Source organism: Pimephales promelas, chromosome 10 (genome assembly GCF_988280905.1).
Source record: "Pimephales promelas chromosome 10, fPimPro1.hap1.1, whole genome shotgun sequence".
Classification (NCBI taxonomy): domain Eukaryota; kingdom Metazoa; phylum Chordata; class Actinopteri; order Cypriniformes; family Leuciscidae; genus Pimephales; species Pimephales promelas.
The window spans coordinates 15,201,750-15,226,500 of NC_142778.1; the positions used below are offsets into that span (position 1 = coordinate 15,201,750).

The following is a 24,751-nucleotide window of genomic DNA, read 5'->3' on the forward strand; positions in this document are numbered from 1 at the left end:
GCTGATTTTAGCTCACTCAGAGCAGATGGCAGTTCGGCATCGAGATGCCGTTCTGTCCCATTTGAAACGGTTAGGGCTGAGGCTCAACGCCAAGAAGAGTGTTCTCCTCCCATCTCAGAGGACGAACTTTTTGGGTGTAGTGTGGGATTCGACAACGATGCGGGCACAGTTGTCTCCAGCGCGTATTTCATCGATTCTCTCAGCCGTAAAAGGGGTGAAACTAGGCCGGTCACTCACTGTGAAACAGTTTCAAAGACTGTTGGGTCTCATGGCAGCTGCGTCCAACGTTATCACTTTTGGCTTTCTGTACATGAGACCCCTGCAGTGGTGGCTCAGGACCAAGGGGTTTTCCCCGAGGGGAAATCCGTTTCGCTTGATCAAGGTCATGCCTTCGTGCCTTGGTCATGTGGAGCAAACCTTGGTTCCTCGCCCAGGGCCCAGTGTTGGGGGCTTCTTGTCGACACGTTTTGCTTTCGACGGATGCTTCCCTCACAGGGTGGGGGGCAATCATGAGTGGTCGCTCGGCGAGAGGTCTTTGGGAGGACCATCAGGTTTCCTGGCACATAAATCGTTTGGAAATGATGACGGTGTTTCTAGCTCTCAAGCACTTCCTGCCAGACCTGAGAGGCCACCATGTGCTTGTCCGCATGGTCTGAGGTCACGTCACCTCTGCAAATTGGCTCATCAGATCCTTCTGTGGGCCTAAGGGAAATTGCTGTCTCTCAGGGCAGTTTTTATTCCAGGGCATCTGAATCAGGGAGCAAATATTCTGTCAAGGCAGGGGCTGAGGCCCGGGGAGTGGAGACTTCACCCCGAGGTGGTGGAGCTCCTGTGGGAGAAATTTAGTCGTGCTCAGGTAGACCTTTTCACATCATCAGATTCAACTCATTGTAGAATGTGGTTTTCCCTCACGCACCCAGGTCCTCTCGGACTGGATGCGATGGGTCAGGTTTGGCCGAGGCCGCGCCTGTACGCTTTTCCCCCAATATCTCTGATTCCGGGAGTTCTGGAGAGGGTTCGCAAGGAAGGGGTCAGTCTTTTGTTAGTAGCCCCGTACTGGCCGGCCCGAGTCTGGTTCTCGGACCTAGTGTCTCTTCTAGACGGCTCTCCATGGGAGATTCCGAAAGAAATTGCTGTCTTTCGGAATCTTCCGGAGATATTCAGGAATATTCTGGAGAAATTGCTGTCTCTCAGGGCATTTTTTATTCCAGGGCATCTGAATCAGGGAGCAAATATCCTGTCAAGGCAGGGGCTGAGGCCCAAGGAGTGGAGACTTCACCCCGAGGTGGTGGAGCTCCTGTGGGAGAAATTTGGTCGTGCTCAGGTAGACCTTTTCACATCATCAGATTCAACTCATTGTCGAATGTGGTTTTCCCTCACGCACCCAGCTCCTCTCGGACTGGATGCGATTGGTCAGGTTTGGCCGAGGCCGCGCCTGTACTCTTTTCTCCCAATATCTCTGATTACGGGAGTTCTGGAGAGGGTTCGCCAGGAAGGGGTCAGTCTTTTGTTAGTAGCCCCGTACTGGCCGGCCAGAGTCTAGTTCTCGGACCTAGTGTCTCTTCTAGACGGCTCTCCATGGGAGAATCCACTGGCCGGCCCGAGTCTGGTTCTCGGACCTAGTGTCTCTTCTAGATGGCTCTCCATGGGAGTTTCCACTGGCCGGCCCGAGTCTGGTTCTCGGACCTAGTTTCTCTTCTAGATGGCTCTCCATGGGAGATTCCGATCAGAAGGGACCTGCTGTCCCAAGCAGGGGGCTCAATTTATCACCCTCGCCCGGAGTTGTGGAAACTGTGGGCTTGGCCCCTGAGGGGGCCGAGCTCATAGAGTCAGGTCTCTCGACTGAGGTCGTGGAGACCATACTCCAATCTAGAGCTCCCTCCACGAGAAGACTGTACGCTTTGAAATGGAAACTGTTCTCTACTTGGTGTGTAGAACGCAATTGTAATCCTGTTAGCTGCCCGATTGGTACAGTACTTGATTTTTTGCAAGAACGGTTTTCTGCTGGATTATCCCCATCCACTTTGAAGGTGTATGTGGCGGCTATTTCTGCCTACCACTCTCCTTTGGGTGGTTTATCTTTGGGGAGAGATCCCCTCATTGTTCGGTTTCTCCATGGCACTTTGAGGCTTAGGCCTGCTCAGCGCACGAGAACACTGGCCTGGGATTTGGCCGTAGTACTGGAAGGCTTGGCTTTGGCTCCCTTTGAGCCCATTGAGGAGATTTCGGAAAAGTTCCTTACATTAAAGACTTTGTTTCTCATTGCTATTTCTTCTATTAAGAGAATAGGTGATTTACAAGCCCTTTCAGTTGCTTCTTCGTGCTTGGAATTTGCTCCTGGCATGGTTAAAGCTTTTCTTCACCCTAGGCCGGGTTATATTCCTAAAGTACCCACTAGTGTGTCGGGTCCTATAGTTCTGCAGGCCTTTTGTCCTCCACCTTTTCTCTCTCCTGATCAGGAAAAGCTTAATCTGCTGTGCCCTGTTCGGGCTTTGGATGCTTATGTCCACAGAGCTTCCCTGCGGCGTAAATCAGATCAATTGTTTGTCTATTTCGGGTCAACTAAGAGAAGTTGCCCTGCCTCCAAGCAGGTTATGAGCAAGTGGGTAGTTGAGGCTATTACACTTGCTTACGAAGCGGTCGGTCAGCCTTCACCTTTAGCTGTCCGCGCCCACTCGACTAGGAGTATGGCAGCCTCGAAAGCCTTAATATCTGGGGTTTCGTTGCACGATATTTGTAGTGCGGCAGGTTGGTCCTCACAGCATACATTTGTTCGTTTTTATGACTTTGACCTAGGCTCCACTCCAGGGTCTAGGGTGCTTTTGTCTTAGTGTGCTATTTTATTTAGTACAGGCATTTGTCATATGGCGTCGTAGGTATGGAGTTCCCACCGCGTTCCAAACGCAGCTTGAGTTCCCTTGAAAGGGAACGTCTCAGGTTACGTATGTTCCCCTGAGAGGGAACGAGAGGTGCGTTCGCCTGCCATACTTCCTGCATGCCTGTGATCGACTTGCTTCAGGCCTTTTCAGAAGCTGATGCGGTCTGTTTTCTGGGGTGCTTTATAGTTTTCCTGGTCATGACGTCATCGCCTATGACGTCTCGTTCTTCCATTGGACTGTTTATACACGTGCTTCACGACACAATCACGCAGAGCGTTCCCACCGCGTTCCAAACGCAGCTCTCGTTCCCTCTCAGGGAACCAGGGTTACATACGTAACCTGAGATGTTTCTTTAGCAAGAAAATGGGCAGATGAAAACCACTATTTTCTGTTTCAAATTTTCACATAGCATTTGTAGGTTATAATAACAATACAAAATTAAATCCAGGTTTTGATTTTCAAAGATTTATTATAAAAACAGATTTTTTTTCAAAATGCAATTAATCAAAATAAAATTTTATACACATTGGATTTGTTTTCTTGTGCATACTATAAATCCATTGTTTAATATAACAATATTCGGTAACACTCTAAGGGTTATGAATTATGAATTATACATTAATTCATAAATTAATATCATCAGGAACTAACAACAGTTTTTTTTAACAGTTCAACGTTTTTCATTCATGACTTCATGGTGAACAACACCTTAATTAAAACATTAACTAAGATGAGCACATCATCATGAATTATGATTCATTAAGCATGATCTAACATTACTTCTGCATATCGCTGTTGTCAAGATTGGGACGTCGCCGCTGAATTTTTTTGACGGCGATCAGCTGTAAAATGGCTTGGTCCTGCTCGGTTTGCGTTGACTTTGAATAAAACAACTGAAAGTTTTTCAAAAGATCCCCTGGGGTCAGTGTGTCAGCGTGACAGAAGTTTGATGCTGTCGTGTGAGAACAAGCAACAGCCGGCATTTCCTCCTCCATTTCCTCAGTGCCTTATCTTCTTTATCTCACATAAATGATTGGATTTTGATATCACGTTTACCCATGCAGGATGCCTTACCCTCCGCAGGTTCACCAATGCTGTCAAAATTATTAATTTTTTTGTTTGTTTGTTGATCGAAAAGTACAAAATAGATGAGTAACGGCTCTGAGCAAACCTAGGAAGCCGGAGTTAAAGCACTGCCGTTACTGTTTACATTGCGTGGAATGGTGCATTGTGATTGGTTGAGCAGATGTATCGCATTTTGCAGAGAAGGGAGACTGGCGTTTGTCGCGGTTTGGAAAGAGGGAGAAAACATTACCTAATAACATGGCAGATATCGCATTTTGCGTAAAATTAAACATTGACTTTTCAAGACCGACCAGATACAATACAGATTTTTGCAGTAACTCATTTTTTTTTTAAATGGCGTTTATCGCGTTTTGGAACCAAACTCTTCAAATAGACAAGGACAGATATACAGAGAGCGCTTGCTGAAAGCAACAGAAGCTGTCGTGGTCTGTTTTCGGGGGTGCTTTATAGTTTCCTGGTTTATGACGTCACCGCCTATGAAATCTCGCTCTTCCATTGGACTGTTTACATGTGCTGCACAACGCAATCACGCAGAGCGTTCCCACCGCATCTTAACGCAGCTCGAAGTTCCCTTGAAAGCGAACCCTAATTACCTTATATGTACATTGTATCCCAATTTTTCCTCTCTCCTCCTCTACAGGAATGAATTGGATTGCAGAACATGCCATAGCCAAACTTAATGAAAAATATGGAAAGCAAGTCCTAATTAGCCTTTTTATTGGTACAGATGACCGAGACTCCACTGCACACATCCTTCATGTAGGTGTGCTCAACAACAGACTACCTATTTTGCATACAAACACAAATCCATGTTTAGTTTTGTTTAAAACACTTCACCATGGCAGAAAAAAAAAAACTTTCTCTACAAGCCTGTACCTTGTATCTCCAAGTCAGTCCAAAGACTTCTTATCACATAATTCCTTTAAACAAACCAGTATTATTGTTCATGGGTCTGTTCATTTTTTTAATTGGAGTAACTGATACAGGTTTATTAGGGTGGTGCTACATGTGGATGCATTGGATTTTCAAATTAGGAATGAAAGCGTGATTGACTCTTGTTTTTATTCTCTGTGCCAGTTCGACCAGCCAAGTCTTGGCCTTGCCTCAAGAGACTACTATGTGTGCACTGGGCCATACGAGGAGGTAAAATTGCGTGTTAAAAAGGAACAAGTGGATTTTCAGAAACTAAATTGTTGGTTCTTTCTTCCTGGTTCTCCAATTTGCATTTCATTTCTCTTGGAGAAACAGTCACTCTTGAACTGTTCAGATACAAACTGTTTGTTGTCATAAACTGATTGTTATTTACGGTTACAGTTCAGACTTATAAGTGCTATTTCCCTTTAATATTTTTCAGACCTGGTTAATTTGAAACAAAAAAGGCAATAAAGAAAGTGGGGGAGCCTAAATTTGCCCCAAAACAGATGGAAACACTTGGATCAAGATCTTGTCTTTTGTTTCCATTTCAAAGATTATCAGTGGTTATTATGTTAGCAGGAAAGCAGAGGATGAGAGGAAAGAAGGAATTAGCTTGAATAATTTCCTATAGAGTGCACAAATGCTTCCTAAACAACTGTGAAGCCAGGAAATGGGTGCTGTCATACTGCATATAAATTAAGAACATGTGCATGCTAACAGGTATTGAATTTAGCACTCATGTGTTTTCAATTTGTTTTTGTTTTTCTCAGGCCTGTGTAACATATGAGAACTTCATGACTGACTTGGCAAAGCTTATCCGAACTGACCGGGGTCTGAAGGTTAATGACACTAATATCAAGCAAGAGGTTGCCCGGGTAATGATGATGGAAAAGGAAATTGCTAACGTAAGCATGGGAAGCTTCTAAAATTCTGCTGTCTTAACAGACCTGATATACTGTAGTAATCAACACCTTTCAATCTATTGAGAAGATTAATAGTAAATGCAGCACTTAAATATCACCAGATGTTCTATAATATATGCTGCAAGAGCCTAATTTTTCCATGTTACCAAACGTAAGGCAAATTTTATAGCTGCCAACTCTCACGCATTGGCTGTGAGACACCCGCATTTGATTGGTTTCACACGCCACACCCCTGATTGCTCACGCTGAAGTGTGAACCTGGTCGGTCAAATGCCTGGAATATGAGTTTTTCTATATATCTACCTATATATCTACCTGATGATCAACTCGTGATCGAGTAGTAATGCCGCAAATTAGTTAAATTCTCCCGGATTGTAGAGTGAGCGTGCACGCGAGACAGAGATTATGCTCCAAACACAGTTTGTGTGCACACTCTCAGAGAGGGAAAGCGAGCGAGAGACTTTACGAGTGCAAGTGTCATGCAACCAACCCCCACCCCCACCAACAGTCTATGGTTTGAACTAGAATAAAGTTTAAAATAAGCCTATATCAATGAAGTGGAGTCAACGTTTTTTAATCAGTTTTATTTAGCTTAACATGACACAATATAACATCGCCACTATATGAAAAGACAGTTTACTGTTATAAAAGACTGATTTCTGAGCTTTAGTGGAACTAAAAGTGTGAGAATAAACACGAAACGCACGTGATCGTTGTCATGCGGTGAATCCGGAGAATCGTGGAACAGCTGTGTTGTCATCAGAGCTTGTGCAGCTGCTCTTGAGAATATGCACTGGCTGAATCCTCCGGCTACTCTCGAAACGCTCTCGCGGTACTTTGATAGCATACGTCACAGTCATGTGGAGTCAGCGCTGCATCAAGTCGGACAAAATTTCTAACCAGCATGCACTGCTTCAAGTCAGCCACCGATCAGTCTGCGCAGAGCTGCTTGAAGTCGAACAAGCCTATTGGTTCAATGTTTCATTGTGCACAGGTGTGTTTTGTGTATTTAAGCCCTCATGTTTGGCATGTGTTTAACATGGAGTCCACTTAAAGGATTAGTTCACTTTTGAAAAAACTTTTGCTGAAAATTTACTCACCCCCATGTCATCCAAGATGTCCATGTCTTTCTTTCCTTTAAATTTAAATTTCCATTAAGGTTTTTGATGAAAACATTCCAGGATTTTTCTCCTTATAATGGACTTCCATGGGAACCAGTTCCAACCAAGGTCCAAACGACAGTTATAACAGTTTCAGATGCAGCTTCAAATGTCTTTAAACGACACCAGACGATGAATAAAGGTCTTATCATGCGAAACGATCGGTTATTTCAAAGCTTATTCCAAAAATGTAACTTTTCTAAGGACAAATGCTAGCCTTTCTCCATTCTGTGAGGCGCGTTTGCAACGTCACGTAATACGTAATTACGTTCAAAAGGTCACGGGCGACGTAGCCGGAAGTACAGAGTCAGAGTGTTTACAAGTTGAACGCATAGGTTGAACGTGAAAACTAACTCAAACGCCGTTTACAAAAAAGGAATTAAAAGGTAAAACAACGATGTCGGGCGATTTTGATTCTGTACTTCCGGCTACGTCGCCCGTGACCTTTTGAACGAAATTACGTATTACGTGACATTGCAAACGCGCCTCACAGTATATTACAAGGCTAGCATTTGTCCTTAGAAAAGTTACATTTTTGGAATAAGCTTTGAAATAACCGATCGTTTCACATGATAAGACCCTTATTCATCATCTGGTGTCGTTTAAAGACATTTGAAGCTGCATCTGAAACTGTTATTAACAGTCGTTTGGACCTCGGTTGGACCTGGTCCATTATATGGAGAAAAATCCTGGAATGTTTTCATCAAAAACCTTAATTTCTTTTCGACTAAGGAAAGAAAGACATGGACATCTTGGATGACATGGGGGTGAGTAAATTATCAGCAAAAGTTTTTTCAAAAGTGAACTAATCCTTTAAGGCAAGTTGTAGAACCCAAGTACAGTTTATTAATACTCAAAACAAAATCAAACATAAAACAAAGGTATGGCATGAAACTCAAGACTGCGGATAATGGATAGTTCGGGGCAGATAGCGATCGTCTTTTTTGCGCTTTGATGCCGGTAACGTTACTGACCTCGCTCCAGAAGTATGCTGTGCTGTGTCTCGCCTGGTCTTGCCATGTTTACTTCCGATATACTCTGCGCGGATTTTTGTATGCGCCAAGAAGTTTCTCTACTCAAAAGACCAAGATTCCTTGCGAATAGAACACGCGTAGAACACAAATCACTATGGGGATATGCCAATGCGCGTTTACATGACCAAAGATTAGGGTTAGAAAAGGGGTACCCCAGGTTTAAAATCCGGGATATGAGCAATATTCGGGGTTTTGCCGGTGTTTACATGGCCGTTCGCGACCGGGTTATTGCTAATATCCCGGTTTTGAACGGGTTATTGGCTGCATGTAAACGTAGTCAATGACAACATGACAGCACAGAAGACATGGGAATCACATGACACCAGGAAACATGACAAAGACAATGACACAAGAGACTTGTTCTACTTGAACCAGTGCTGCACAGACTGATCAGTGTATGATATCAAAGTATCGCAAGAGTGTTTACAGAGTAGTCGGCTCTGTATGCTTTTGAATCGCTCTTGCGCTGCTTTGATGTTATAAACCGATCGGTCTGTGCTGTGCCGGTTCAAGCCGAACAAGCCTAAGACCATGAAATCTGAACATAAACCTGATGTTCATGTGATGTGATGTTCAGGTTTCCACAAACCTTTTACCATGTGGTGTAAATCCAGGGGCTAGAAAGAAAGGGACCATACAATTTTATTTACTTTTTTATTTCATTTTAAATACAGTATTTACTGTACCAAATTTGTACTGTACACATGTATGAAAACATTTGTGCTTTTTAAAAGCTAAATATGGAAAATAATAGGGAGTAACTGGAAATTTTATTGAACTTGCCCAAGGAACAGTGTGTTTCTTTGCTTCACTCATATGTTGTGTTTGTGCTCCACACTGAAACAATTGGCTAGAGTGGCTGTACAGCACAACTTTGGAAAACATCACTGCCATCTTTCGCTCAGTGAGTTTTTTTTTTTTTTTACCTTTTATGATAGTGAGCTCATTTCTTTACAGTTTACACAGTATGCATTACAGGCGTAGTTATTTGTGTTGGAGCTTAAGTGAGACCCACACTGCTGCTGAGATATTGTTCTTGACAATAATAATCCATTTAAATGCTCATGCTCAGTAAAAATCCCAACGGTGCTACGGTGGCAAATGGATTTATGCAACAGCAGTGGAGTTGGTTCAGAGGAGTATACACAGCATTCTACATGTCCTAGATTTGATTCTCTATTGAAGCAATGTGAAGAAACAAATAAAGAAGTAAAATGAATTAAAATATTAGGGGATTGGGCTGCTGTGTATATATAAATTGGAGGGACTGGAATGGCAGAAGAAAACTGGACAAAAACCTTTTGTATCTCCTTACATCTGCACTGCACTGAAATCCATGCTCTCCCTGTCGTCATAGGCCACAGACACACCAGAGGACAGAAACAACCCGGTTCTGCTTTATAACAAGGTGCCTCTGGAGACCCTGAACAACAACTTCACCCTGAACTTTGATTCCAGGGTAAAAAAAAAAGAAGAAGAAGAAAAGCTACCACGCATGCTACTGCATAAAATTCTATATTTTATCCTATAATATAAATCATTTAAATCATTTGATCTTTAATGAACAGTATTATTTTTTTCTTATCCTCATATAAATTAAATAACAGATTTTGTTCTGCACTGCTCCTATTCAGGTGTTCAACTGGACGCTCTTTACTAACAAGATCATGGATACAGTTGGTGTTCCTATTACAGACAGTGAGAAGGTTATTGTGTACGCCCCAAATTACTTTAAGAGGCTCAATCCTGTTCTTGCCAAGTACACAAAGAGGTAGTTCACTGCATGCACAGTTTTCTTTCTAGTGTTCTAGTCTAAAATATGCTTTTAAAATGTATAAAACACGTTGCTATAGGAGGATCTTTTGTGACGTCATTGTTTACGTTTGTTGCGTTGCATCGTGGGAATCGTGTGGCAAGAAACACCACTAGATACCTGTAATTTGATTGTTTTGCACGTTTGGAGGAGGATTTAGAGAAGAGGATGGTTCACTCTTGCTGTGTGGTCGATTGTACGGCTTGTTGAGGGCCTGATAAAAAGTTTTTCATTTCATTTTAAAAAAATAGATAAATAAGAACACTGATCAATGAAGATTTTTACCTGGCTTTGCAGTGAGCAGTGATTAATTCTCCGTTCTGCGATCACCCACGTGAGATACGAATCACGCTGTGACTTTGCTTGGCCAGGTCTAACCTCTGCTTTAACAGACTGATCTCATGAAATGGCGCATGTATTACACGTTAATTCGTATTTCCAACACGCATAATCTATTTTCGGCGTGTTTATGAATGCCATTGACTTAATGTTACATTACTGTATATAAATATGACCTACCCCAACCCCGTACCTAAACCTACCCGTCACTGTGGTTAATACCATTTATGAGTCTTACCCTACCATCCTAGGAAAAAAATATCTCTCCCCAGATGTAGATCTACATTTTGCTTCGTTTCGCTTCATTTAACGGCAGAGACATACACGCATAGCTCAAAATGCATAAAGATAACACGCCACTTGATTTGAAAGTGGCGTGTATGTTTAAGCAAAAGTCATGATGTCATGTTGCTTTTAGCACTATCACTGCTTTCTGTTTGGCAGAAAAGATCGGCCCAACTTTTCGAGAAACAAAATAATCATAGCCCTCCCGACTTTTGAAAGCCTTTAATCTTTCATGAGTGAAGGGTCCAGGGGTTTCTATTAAATAAGAATAAATGTCTCCCCAGCAGATTATAGTGGCCAAGACACGGGCGAGTCGGACCGACGTTTTTTGACATCCCAAATCACAAATGGGCTTTGAATAACTTCAATTTTGTCACCAATACAAATTTTGAGCTTCTCTCCAAACCTCCTCCGGTCGTCAGATATTAAAGTGGATTTTGTACAGGGGTTGGACAATGAAACTGAAACACTGGCGAATGTTGGAGGTTTCACATCTATATGCCTGGCGGCCAATCTTCAGAGTGAAGCACGGGTGGATCAGTGATGGTTTGAGCTCCAATATCATGACAATCCTGATTGTATTTGATGGACACGACACTGCCGAGGACTACCAAACCCTTCTGGAGGATCATGAGCACCTGATGCTCAAACCGTGTATCAGCATGTTCATGCACCAACACACACAGCAAGACTTGTGACAGAAGGGTTTGATGAAGATGAAAGTGACATTGAACATCTCCCATGGTCTGCACAGTCACCAGATCTGAATATTATTGAGGTGTTTTGGAGGAGCGAGTCCACCAGCATCATACAGTGACCTGGACACTGTTCTGGAAGAGGAACGGCTCATAATCCCTCTGGTCACTGTGAAGGACTTCTATCTGTCAATTGGTGCTGTATTTGGATGCAAAATGAGGCCCTCACCATTCTAACAAATTATTGTGTTGTAAAACCAGGTGTTTCAGTTTCATTGTCCAACCCCTGTATATATTCTGGATTTTGCCTGCTAACTCTCTTGAAAGTGTTTGTCGCGTCTTTACTGCCGGTCAGTCTATTGTTTTCTTGCCACCCAACGACTCGCGTATGCGTACAATGATGTCAACAAAGATCCTCCTATAGAACAGAACCACACTATATTATATTATATTACATTTCTAGATTTCTATACGATATGCATACTATGCTTGTAAATTTTCTTACATGGAATATCAGCATGGGCTAACTACATTTCCAAAATATGCACACTGAATGAGATGCTGTATCCTACAAGTCAATGTGCTAACCTTGACAAATGAATCAGAAACAATTTGAAACACTTTTTAAAGTCAGCATGGAACAAAAACAGAGTGAGGCGACTTAATATGGGACAAGGCCTGAGTTTTTCCATCAGGACGTCAATTTCATTTGCTACCTGCAGCATTTGTTTCATGTTAGGGACAGTTTGCTTGAGGAGAGGTTTTAAAACTCATCTGGCTATTGGAAAACCTTAATGCTAGGTCTTTGCTCATGTCATCAGAGATGTCATTGCGAGGGGAAGGGGACATTAAAATTTTTGATTAAAGATCATGAGTACACATGAAAAAAAAATAATGATGTGCACAATTAATTTATTATGAAAAAAAATCATAGTGACTAACATCTTAAAGTTTCTTGACTCATTTTTTTTTTGTTTTAAAAAATACAGCAAAATTTAAAGATGTGTACACAAAAAAATACAGAAGAACGTCTCAGGTTACGCATGCAACGGTTCTCTGAGAGGGAATGAGATGTTGCATTGTGACGGTGACATTATGGAAAAGTTCTGCGTGAGCTGGTGTCTGAAGCACGTGTGGAAAACAAGCCATCACATTGGCCGGAGAAAGGTCAAATGACGTAACATAGAGGGAGTATTGATACAAGCCGATTATTTCAAGACCTTGACCCCTTAGTGTGGAGGTCTGGAAAAAATGGCTGATGTTTATGGGGCTGATGTCCCTGACCGCTAGTGAGAAAGCACTCATAGCTTACCTTTCTTGTTTTGACTTCTGGCCTATGTTTCACTTCTATGTTTCTCTACCGCTCGAGTAACCACCTCTAACAGCAGCAAGGGAAAGGGCAGAGACCTTCTCAAACTCTTGATTGAAGTCGACACGCCAACTTGGCAGATGTGGAACCCTATCCATAGGGCACAGACGGCTTACTCACATCCCTCGAGAAGAGAGCTGGACATGAGCTTCGGCTTCCTGAAAGTGAATTTCTCACAGTGAGTGCAGTCGCCTCCCCCAAGAGAAGATCTAGCATGCTCCGTTCCTGAGCATATCACACATAGATCATGTTCACCACTCCTTATAAGAAAGTGGGGGCATGGCGGAACACACCCCACATAGCAACATTGTTTCGGACCAGATCCGGCCCACAGCTGGCACTTTCGGCATGTAGATCTGGCCCACATGCAGCAATGACTGATGGCGCTTGGGTGGCCCACTCCTGTTTGCCAGATCTGGGCCACAAGCAGGCCATAGCAATGCCATATGTCAGCCAAGAGCAAAGAAATAAGCCAGAACTGAACTTTATCTGAGCCACAAAATCAGTGTATATTAAACATTGAGTCATCTCAACCTTAATAAGCCTGTTAACAAACAGAATCACTGAAGGAAAGAAGAGAATGGAAAAAGAGACGAGCAGAACAACTACAACTGACTTTAGACACAGTCTTAGATGAAATCACCTGAAGAGAAAAGAAGCGTTTTCTATTAAATCCATCCATCCATCTTCTTCTCATCCGGGGCCGGGTCGCGGGGGCAGCAGTCTAAGTAGAGATGCCCAGACTTCCCTCTCCCTAGACACTTCCTCCAGCTCTATTGGGGGGATACCGAGGCGTTCCCAGGCCAGCCGGGAGACATAGTCTCTCCAGCGTGTCCTAGGTCTTCCCCGGGGTCTCCGCCCAGTGGGACTTGCCCGGAACACCTCCCCAGGAAGGCGTCCAGGAGGCATCCGGAACAGATGCCCGAGCCACCTCAGCTGACCCCTCTCGATGTGGAGAAGCAGCGGCTCTACTCTGAGCTCCTCCCGAGTGACCGAGCTTCTCACCCTATCTCTAAGGGATCGCCCAGCCACCCTGTGGAGAAAGCTAATTTCGGCCGCCTGTATCCGAGATCTTGTGCTTTCGGTCATGACCCAAAGCTCATGACCATAGGTGAAAGTAGGAACGTGCCTTACGGCTCATCTCCTTCTTCACCACAACAGACCGGTGCATCGACCGCATTACTGCAGAAGCTGCACCGATCCGTCTGTCAATCTCCCGTTCCATCCTTCCCTCACTCGTGAACAAAACCCCAAGATACTTAAACTCCTCCACTTGAGGAAGGATCTCTCCACCAACCTGAAGTCAGCAAACCACCCTTTTCCGACTGAGGACCATGGCCTCGGATTTGGAGGTGCTGATCTTCATCCAAGCCGCTTCACACTCGGCTGCAAACAGTCCCAGTGCATGCTGAAGGTCCTGTTGTGAAGGGGCCAACACGACAACATCATCCGCAAAGAGACTAAATCGTGTGGTCCCCAAACCTGACACCCTCCGGCCCCTGGCTGTGCGTAGAAATTCTGTCCATAAAAATCATGAACAGAACCGGCGACAAAGGGCAGCCCTGCCAGAGTCCAACATGCACTGGGAAGAAGTCTGACTTACTACCGGCAATGCGAACCAAGCTCCTGCTTCGGTCATACTGGACAGCCCTTAGCAAAGGACCCCGGACCCCATATTCCTGGAGCACCCTCCACGAGCCGCCTCGGGGGACACAGTCGAATGCCTTCTCCAAATCCACAAAACACATGTGGACTGGTTGGGCAAACTCCCATGAACTCTCCAGCACCCTGTAGAAAGTATAGAGCTGGTCCAGTGTTCCACGGCCCGGACGTCTATTAAATCCAAATGATCAAATCAATTGCAAAAAAACCAAAAACAAACAAACTTAAAAATATTTCAGATAGGCACCTACAGAGATCAAGAATTAGCCTATGAATCTCAACAATGGTGACAAAAAGATTAACTCTGAACATAAGCCTATTAGTTATTCATACAGCAATGCATGATGGGAGCCATGAATGAGTTTTGATTGGTGGCATCCAGAATACACTGCAAAATGCTTTATAATTGTGACCATTATTGAGATTCACAGGCTGATTCTTGATGTCTTTTTAAAATTAAGTTTTAAGAAATTATTTGGATTACATTGTAAAAGTTAAGAATATTATTATTTTCAAAGACAGTGTTGTAACAAAAAAGTTAATTTAACTCAGAAATGAGTTAAATTTAACTCAAATGATCGTGAAATAATGACTAAGTTAAACAGCGAACACCATCAAATCACCTTTTCTCTTTGTTCATTTGGCTGTTATAACAAATTCTAAAATACTTAAGGCTCAAGAGCCCAACTAAAGCAAACACTGATCTCCATAATGGTAACCAATTACGATTTTCTCCTTCACAGATTCTGAGTTTATGGTGACTTCTAATGAAACACAGAGTTAAAGGTGCCCTATGTAAAAATTGAGGTTAAAATATCCCAAAAATGAGCTACACGCATCAAAAGAATGAGAAGAAATAAGGTTGATGACGTCATTAAAAAAATGAGAAGTTATAGTGCTGCCGAGATATTAACCTGAATTAGCATGCTAAATTACTAGCCCCGGCCCGGCAGGTGTCGTAATACCAGTTTCGGCCATGGGAGGCGGTATGCGGGCGAGCAACATAACCACCAGCCAAACTGCTGTAAACGAGTAAGTCGCGCGGCTTTTGTGTACTTGAACCCGCTTGAACCTGATGTCATGGAATGTCGTGTGGAAAATACAGCCCACTACTACATTTCAGTTCAGGAAAGAGTTAAAAAAAATGATTAGTCGATATTATGCATGAGGAATATATTTTCGTAAGTTAACATGCTGTATCTTTCAACAGTGTTCGTGTTCTTTTACCATTAGCTAGTAGAGATGATCGGTTCACGTGCGTTAGGGATCTGTCGTGTAAAGCACCAAAACTGTATTTATTGTTTGAATTGTGTAATAAAATTAACAGAATCTGAGAGCTGACATCGGTCTCCATGTCCTTTTCTGTGCATGACAAAATTGATGTGTGGCGTGAGAGTGTGTGAAAAGTGTTGTGAGAGTTGTAAGCTCTGAAAGAAGCTTGGTCCACATCAGGGAATGCTGTCTGTCAAATTAATTAAAACTAATGATAAAAATGTAATATGAACAAAACGAATACCATAAAACTAGAAATAATAGCCTGGGCTTTAATTTTCCCATATCGTCGAAATGCACCGACTTGTCTATGAGACGGCCTTTATAAATTAGTATTGAGATGCTGTTAATTTAGTCTCTAATCTATAAAAATCTCCAAATGCTCCACTTGAAACTGCGGTCTTCCAACCTTATCGTGTCAATTTATTTGATTAATATGCACGAGGAAGACAGAGCAACACAGCACGCGCCCGTGTTGTTTGAAGACATGAGTGCGCACGGCCGCAGAGGTATTTCTGGAGGTATACTGCCTCCATCTGGTATGTAATATGGTGTATGATTTGATTTTAAATGCCAGAGGGTACCTTTAAACCTCTGTTGATTCTCAAAAAAATCTTCTGTAGAAGAAGAAGAAATAAAGAAATAAAGTCAGTCTGGTTGGTAATTAGTGAAGTTGGTAATGCTGTTAGTGGAGTTGTTCAATCCTCCTCTGCTGAGATCTTTTCTCTTCAGGTGATTTCATCTAAGACTGTGTCTAAAGTCAGTTGTAGTTGTTCTGCTTGTCTCTTTTTCCATTCTCTTCTTTCCTTCAGTGATTCTGTTTGTTAACAGGCTTATTAAGGTTGAGATGACTCCATGTTTAATATACACCGATTTTGTGGCTCAGATAAAGTCCAGTTCTGGTTTATTTCTTTGCTCTTGGCTGACATGTGGCATTGCTATGGCCTGCTTTTGGCCCAGATCTGGCAAACAGGAGTGGGCCACCCAAGCGCTGTCAGTCATTGCTGCATGTGGGCCAGATTTGCATGCCAAAAGTGCCAGATGTGGGCCGAATCTGTGCAGAAACAATGTTGCTATGTGGGACTGCTTATATTGCTCGTCTGATGCCATGCTAGGTCACTTACTAGATCAAATAGGCGGACCCATATCACCCCGATACTCTGCTCCCTTCACTGGCTTCCTGTAACTTACAGGTTCCAAAATACTAACCATAACCTATAGGGCTATTCATGGCCAGGTCCCTGCTTATCTTGCTGACATCAATAATGTTCATACCCCTCTCTGGTCTCTCAGGTCTAATAACCAAAATCTGCTATCTACACCATGCACTTGTTTAAAGACGTGGGGATACAGCCTTCACCGCTATGGCACCCAGACTAAGGAATGCTTTGACATTCCTTAGTCTGGGTGCCATACCAGACCAGTATTAGGTTTGCTGAGAATGTGGACAGTTTTAGGGGGCAAGTGAAGACTCATTTGTTCAGGTTAGCTTTTGGGTAATCTCTGTCCTTTATAAATTGATCATTTTATCTGTTTTATGTTATGTTATGTTATCTATTTCTGTCTATTGTAAATGCGGCAGGATGGACTGTGGTTGAATCCAGTCCCTCCTCCCCATTGATTATAGTGGATTTTATCCTTCCTGGTCTACGATTGGCTCGTGGTTGGTTCTTGGTGGCCAATCATGTCAGGAGAAGGATGTTATAGCTCGAGCGTTCCCCTTGGGGGCAGTGCATGACGCTGGAGGCTTGTGTTGTTTGGGTTCACCCAGTTTTTGGTAGTGTCGCAGGTATGTAGAAGTCTTTCACAAATGTTGTACTGTTGCTAGTTTGCTGGTGGTTTATGTGTGATTCCGATTTGTCATAGAACTCCTTGCTGTTTTTTCGGCTATCCCATTTGTTTCTATCGGATTGAACGGCATGTGTTACCGCTGTTGACTCGCGCACGGTGCCTTGTCATGTCTGTCATGTGTCTGTAAGTTTTTCTCCAGTTGGGAAATGTGGTTGCTTTAATTTGGTGGTAGCTTAAAGGGTTAGTTCACCCAAAAATGAAAATTCTGTCAGTATTTACTCACCCTCATGTTGTTCCAACCCCGTAAGACCTTCGTTCATCTTCGGAACACAAATTAAGATATTTAAGATATTAAGATCGCTCCTGCATACAGTCCATAGGCTTCTTGAGGGACTGGCTCTTGCTGTCCCCGAAAAGTCATAAAAGACATTGTTAAAATAGTCCAAGTGACTACAGGGGCTCAATCTTAAGTTTATCAAACGACGAGAACACTTTTGTGCGCAAAAAAACAACAAAAATAACGACTTTATTTCAACTATTCATTTATTTTACCCTCTGCGCGAGTCAGGTTACTAGTTTAATAGCGTAAGCTTTTGTTATTGTACGTCACACGCATCACACACACATGACCAGCGTCGGCCAATAGTGAGCCTACGTGTGACGTAGCTCTACGCAATCACACTACGTTAACTGACTACAGGCTTATGGAGAAGGAAGTGAATAGTTGAAATAAAGTCGTTATTTTTGTTGTTTTTTTGCGCACAAAAGTGTTCTCGTCGTTTGATAAACTTAAGATTGAGCCCCTGTAGTCACTTGGACTATTTTAACGATGTCTTTAATTACTTTTCGGGGACAGCAAGAGCCAGTCCCTCAAGAAGCCTATGGACTGTATGCAGGAGCGATCTTAATATCTTAAAGGGTTAGTTCACCCAAAAATGAAAATTCTGTCAGTATTTACTCACCCTCATGTTGTTCCAACCCCGTAAGACCTTCGTTCATCTTCGGAACACAAATTAAGATATTTAGGATATTAAAATCGCTCCTGCATACAGTCCATAGGCTTCTTGAGGGACTGGCTCTTGCTGTCCTCGAAAAGTAATTGAAGACATCGTTAAAATAGTCCAAGTGACTACAGGGGCTCAATCTTAAGTTTATCAAACGACGAGAACACTTTTGTGCGCAAAAAAACAACAAAAATAACGACTTTATTTCAACTATTCACTTCCTTCTCCATAAGCCTATAGTCCGTTAACGTAGTGTGATTGCGTAGAGCTACGTCACACGTAGGCTCACTATTGGTCGACGCTGGTCATGTGTGTGTGATGCGTGTGACGTACAATAACAGAAGCTTACGCTATTAAACTAGTTAGCTGACTCGCGCAGAGGGAGAAATAAACGAATAGTTGAAATAAAGTCGTTATTTTTGTTGTTTTTTTGCGCACAAAAGTGTTCTCGTCGTTTGATAAACTTAAGATTGAGCCCCTGTAGTCACTTGAACTATTTTAACGATGTCTTTTATGACTTTTCGGGGACGGCAAGAGCCAGTCCCTCAAGAAGCCTATGGACTGTATGCAGGAGCGATTTTAATATCTTAAATATCTTAATTCGTTTTCCGAAGATGAACGAAGGTCTTACGGGGTTGGAACAACATGAGGGTGAGTAAATACTGACAGAATTTTCATTTTTGGGTGAACTAACCCTTTAAATATCTTAATTTGTGTTCCGAAGATGAACGAAGGTCTTACGGGGTTGGAACAACATGAGGGTGAGTAAATACTGACAGAATTTTCATTTTTGGGTGAACTAACCCTTTAATAGAACTATTATTTTGTGTTTTAGGGATAGCTACCATAGCAAGGAAGCATTTGCGGCCGGCCCTAGGGCAACTGCTGCTGTGCTTAAATGTTGTTTATACATATCACTTGTACGTGCTAAACTTGTCGCCGAGTCCAAGATAATAGACTGAGCTCATCATTCCAAGAAAACGAATCGGTTACCTAACGTAACCTCGGTTCTCTCTAGATGAGGGAACGAGTATTGCGTAAGCTAGCTTACGCTACGGGAAAGGTTCATCTTTGCTGAGAAGTTGAAGCCAAAAAATTATTCCATAATTTTGTAATCATTGTCAACGCAGTCTCTTCTGAGGCAGACCATGAGCGGGCTAGCTAGCGGCTCATTGGTTCGCTCAGAGAGAATGCACGAACCTATGGGAGAGCGGCGCTGAGTCCGCGGCCAATGAGCGGACGGCGCTCGCTTACTGCGTCACAGCCCGCCAAAAGGGGCGTGGCTACAGTGTATAAAGGTCGCTCTCCCAGCTCGTTTCGTTGATTCTGTAGCATGAAGCGAAACGCTAGTGGCGCAAGCACGGCCGGGAACGCAATACTCGTTCCCTCATCTAGAGAGAACCGAGGTTACGTTAGGTAACCGATTCGTTCTCTTACGAGAGGTTCTCTCGTATTGCGTAAGCTAGCTTACGCTACGGGAACACCTGGTCAACGCCGTGCGCGCTAAGTAACCACTAAGCATCCCAGGGAACACACCGGGGGAATCTATAAGTGGATGAAGATAATACGGCGGCCAGCATAGCGGCCGTTATCATCTAGTGCAAAAACGCCCAAGGCGGCCGGCGAAGGCGGGCCGTGATGTGTAGGCTAATGCATAAGCACATAGGGGAACACAAGGGGTGAGCCGGTTGTGATGGAACTCCCGATAGTGCGGCTTCTATAGGAGGGCTGTGAGTACTAGACCGCCAGAATTTTAGCCTGTAAGGCTGGAACTTCCAAGTTATAAAATCTGACAAAAGTGGAGGGGGAGGCCCATCCCGCAGCCACACAAATGTCGTGGATGGAAATCCCGCAGGACCATGCCCACGATGAGGCCATGCCTCTGGTGGAATGAGCCCTGATGCCCAGAGGGCAAGGCAGGTCTTTAGCGGCATAAGCAGAGGCAATCGCGTCTACTATCCACCTGGATAGGGTCTGTTTCGAGGCGGCTAGTCCCTTGGTGCGGCCACCGAACGACACAAACAGCTGCTCCGAGCGTCTGAACGCGGCAACGCGTGTAGTGTACACTCTGATAGCCCGAACCGGGCAGAGGCGGTCAGCGTCACGTTCGCTATCGGATGCAGGCAGCGCCGATAGAGTGATCACTTGCGCCCTGAAAGGGGTACCAATCGCTTTTGGAACGTAGCCGTGTCTAGGCTTTAGAATGACTATGGAGTCACTCGGTCCAAACTCTAGGCACGCGGCGCTCGAAGATAGCGCGTGAATGTCCCCCACACGTTTTACTGAGGCGAGAGCCGTCAGAAGAACGGTTTTTAACGAGAGGTATTTTAGCTCCACGGACTCAAGTGGTTCAAACGGTGGGGCTTTCAGAGCTTCTAGAACTATAGAAAGATCCCAGACCGGCACCGTAGGGGGGCGAGGGGGGTTCATCCTTCTGGCTCCCCTGAGGAAGCGGATGATTAGCTCGTCTTTGCCCAGCGACTGGGCGCGCCGGGGTTCAACGAACGCCGCGACGGCTGCCACGTAAACCTTAAGAGTGGATGGGGACCTGCCCTTATCCAGCATCTCCTGAAGGAACACTAGCAAAGACGAAACCTCGCACGTCCGTGGGTCCAAATTCTTGTCGGTGCACCATTTGGAGAACACAGACCATTTTGCAGCATAGAGCTTTCTGGTAGAATCCGCTCTGGCGTGTTTGATCGTGTTCAAAACCCCTTCTGGCAATTCGACGCGTAGTCGTTGGTCACCCATGCATGAAGCGCCCAGCGCTGTGGATGGGGATGCCAGATCGAGCCGCGGGCTTGAGTGAGGAGATCTGCTCTGATTGGAATGGGCCACGGGGCTGTCTGTGACAGACGTGTTAGCTCCGGGAACCAAATCTGATTCTCCCAGCGCGAGGCTATGAGGAGCACCGAGTGGCGTGAGTCCCTGATTCTCTGAATGACCTGCGGTAGCAGAGAAATCGGGGGGAAAGCATAGAGCGGGCGGCGGGGCCAATCCTGGGCTAGCGCGTCCTCGCTCTTTGAAAAGAATATTGGGCAGTGAGCGTTCTCTTCTGACGCGAAAAGATCTATCTCCGCTCTGCCGAATAGGCGCCACAGTGTTTGGACTGTTTGAGTGTGCAGGGACCATTCTCCGGGGGAGACCAGGTTCCTGGACAGCCTGTCTGGACCGTCGTTCAGATGGCCCGGCACGTGCGTCGCTCTGAGCGATAGCAGGTGACTCTGGGACCACAATAGGATGCGGCGTGTCAGATGAAAGAGATTCTTGGATCTGACGCCGCCCTGACGGTTGATGTATGATACCACGGCCATATTGTCGGAGCGAATCAGGACGTGGTGACCGTTTATGCGCGGGAGGAAGCACAGCAGCGCGTTCTCGACCGCGATCATTTCCAGACAGTTTATGTGTAAGGAACTCTCGTGGCTCGACCACTGGCCGGCGGCCGGTGAGCCCTCGCAAACCGCTCCCCAACCCGAGTTGGATGCGTCTGTCGAGATGACTTTCCGGCGAGAGAAGGTTCCCATGGTAACGCCCTTCTGAAACCACTCGCTTGCTGCCCATGGCTGCAGTGCAGTGATACATGTCTGAGTAATCCTGATCATCTGGCGGCCCGTCGTCCACTCGTGGTGGGATACGCGGCTCTTTAACCAGAGTTGAAGGGGGCGCATGTGCAGAAGACCCAGCTGTAGCACAGCGGAGGCTGAAGCCATATGACCCAGCATCCTCTGAAGCGATTTCAGGGATGTAAGGGTACCCATCTGAAACGAGGCGGCTAGGCGCTGAACACGGCGCGCGCGCTGTGTGGATAAGCGAGCCGTCATCGTGATAGAGTTCAAATCTATTCCAAGGAACGAAATAGTTTGACTGGGCTGGAGAGAGCTCTTTGTCCAGTTGACAGAGAGTCCCAGCGCTTCCAGATGGTTGAGGAGAACTGTGCGGTGCGACAGCAGCTCCGTCTGGGAATCTGCTAGAATCAGCCAGTCGTCCAGATAATTCAGTATGCGCAGCCCTTGACTTCGCAGGGGGGCGAGCGCTGTATCCATGCACTTCGTGAACGTACGGGGTGCTAAGGATAGGCCGAACGGGAGAACGGCATACTGGTTAACTTGGCCCTCGAAGGCGAAACGTAGGAATGGCCTGTGATGAGGGTTTATCTGGATCTGAAAATAGGCGTCTTTCAGGTCTAGAGAGATGAACCAGTCCCCCTGGCGGACGTGCGCGAGGAGTTTCCTGACTGTGAGCATTTTGAACGGTCTCTTCATGAGCGCTTTGTTCAAAGCCCTGAGATCTAAGATCGGCCTGAGGCCGCCGTCTTTCTTGGGAACCAGAAAATAACGGCCGTAAAACCCCGACTCGGTCATAGATGGCGGGACTCTCTCTATAGCGCCCTTCTGCAGTAGCTTGGCTATTTCTAAGCGAAGCGTGTTCATAGCAGCCGGGCTGACAGTGGATTCGAGCCGCACGCGCGAGCGTGGCGGGCGGCGACGAAACTGTAATCGATACCCATTCTTTATTATGCTTAAAACCCACGGGGAGATGCCGGGGATGGCTTCCCACGCTTCGTAGCATACGGCTAGTGGTTGAATGGCGATTTCGCCCTGATTGCTGCACATTGCGGGCTGGACACTGGGTGTGGGCACGCTTATAATGTGGAAGGCAACGGGACTTACACTCAGAGAGGAGTTTAAGGGCCTTGAGACAGAGCAGGCAGAGGGGGGACACGCGCACGGGCTCGTGGGCGTGCTTATGTTCTCTGCTGCTGGAGCGGATAGTGCACGCTCCGTGAGAATGGGCTCTGCGAGGGACCCTGGGCATAAAGTGCTTGTGTGTGTACGTGAGCACATGGTTGTGGGCACATTTTTTACACTTGAGGCTTTTATGCTCTTTTTGTGAACTCTCTGGGTAGCCGTGAAAACGGCTTTTAGTCGCTCGCAAGCGGGCAGGGAAACCGGCTTGTTTGTGGCGGTAAACACTACTGTAGTCAGCGGTGAGACGGGGACTAACAGTGGGCGAAGCTTTGACGGTGGTCCGGCCGCAGCGGGAGAAAACCGTCTTTTTCTCAGCTGTGCTAGGCAGACTTCTGTTGATCAGGCTTCAGCGTGATCTTGGGACGAGGCCCCCGGGGAGGAGGCTGTCTGCGGCGGCTGTCTGAGCGAGAGCGAGGGCGGCCGCCCTGTCTACGCTGGGGCTGCTGAGCTTGCTGAGGCGGGCGCTGCTGTGTGGTTCTGGCAGGCGGCTCGTGAGAACGGCCCGTCGAAGAGCTCGAGCGGCGGGGCAGGACAAGTTCATGGCCTGAGTCGCTTTTTGAACCTCGGAGAAGCGGTCAACGATGCCCGTGACGGCGGATCCGAAGAGCCCGGTAGGGGAAATAGGCGCGTTGAGGAACGCGGCACGTTCTGACTCTCCCATGTCGGTAAGCGTGAGCCATAAGTGTCTCTCGGCGACACAGAGGGCGGCCATGCATCTCCCTAGAGCTTGTGCGGCGGCTTTAGTGGCGCGAAGGGAAAGATCCAAAGCGCTTCTCAGATCCGAAAGGACGGGCGGTTGCCTCCCGCTGCTCGCCATTTCACACAAGATGTCGCTCTGGAGCACCTGGAGGACAGACATCGAATGCAGCGCTGAAGCGGCCTGACCGGCGGCGGAATAGGCGCGGGCATGAAAGTTAGAGGTCGCTCTGCACGCTTTAGAGGGAAGCATATGAGCAGACCGCCATCTAGCAGAGGGCGGGCAGAGATGAGCGGCGACCGAGTCCTCGACGGGCGGCATGGCAGTATAACCCTTCTCGGCAGCTCCGTCCACTGAGCGCAGCGAAGCGGACACATCAGAGCGATTACGAGCCGAGAGAGGAGCATTCCAGGATTTCGTGAGCTCGCTGTGAAGCTCAGGCAGGAAGGGTGCAGCCCGGCTGCAGGCGGGGGCCGGACGCCGGTGCAGGAACTTTCCATCCATGCGGTTCGGTGGTTGCTCAGGGGGAGGAGACCACTCGAGACCCAGGCGGCTAACGGCCTGAGAAAGGAGGCGCGTTAGTTCCTCTTCGATGCCGGCGCGGGTCCCCGCAGACTCTCTCGTCGATGAGCCGATCGACGACCAATCCTCGCTGTCCGAAGCGTGCAGCGAACAAGAGTCCTTCTCATCCGCGGTGTCATCGGAGGCGACAGAGCGGCCACTCGGCGGCAACTGTAAGTCCGGCAGGGGCGGAGAGGGAGAGCGGTCGGTGGGCGGCGGCGGCGGCCCACATGGATCCGCAGGGGGCTCCGGCGGCCTCTGGGAGCGGCGTTTCTTCTTCCGCGGCGAAGTGAGAGGCGGCGCTGGAGCGGTTTTGACCGCCTGTAGTCGAGCCCGCAGGGTTGACAGCGGCAGGTCCTCGCAGTGGTCGCATCCTCCGTTGGCGAGGGCGAGTTCTGCGTGTTCCACTCCGAGACAGAGAGCGCAGATGGGGTGGCGGTCTCCATCCTTGAGCGGAGAGCGGCAGGAGCCGCAGGAATTACGAGGCATCTTTAAAAAGACGCTCGTGCTCTTTT

General features: G+C 46.1%; 1 protein-coding gene across 3 annotated transcripts in view; it reads left to right on the forward strand.

Moving 5' to 3' along the window:
• Positions 1 to 24,751, forward strand: part of LOC120485860 (neprilysin-like) — a 289,808-nt gene that overhangs the window by 160,232 nt on the left and 104,825 nt on the right. For 2 of the 3 annotated variants that reach the window (XM_089135413.1, XM_089135415.1), the window contains 5 exons: positions 4,606 to 4,724; positions 5,043 to 5,108; positions 5,651 to 5,785; positions 9,355 to 9,456; positions 9,632 to 9,768. In XM_089135413.1, coding sequence (XP_088991539.1) covers positions 4,606 to 4,724; positions 5,043 to 5,108; positions 5,651 to 5,785; positions 9,355 to 9,456; positions 9,632 to 9,768 — 559 coding nt within the window. The remainder of the gene's footprint in view (positions 1 to 4,605; positions 4,725 to 5,042; positions 5,109 to 5,650; positions 5,786 to 9,354; positions 9,457 to 9,631; positions 9,769 to 24,751) is intronic. The other variant, XM_089135414.1, reaches the window with a different exon arrangement.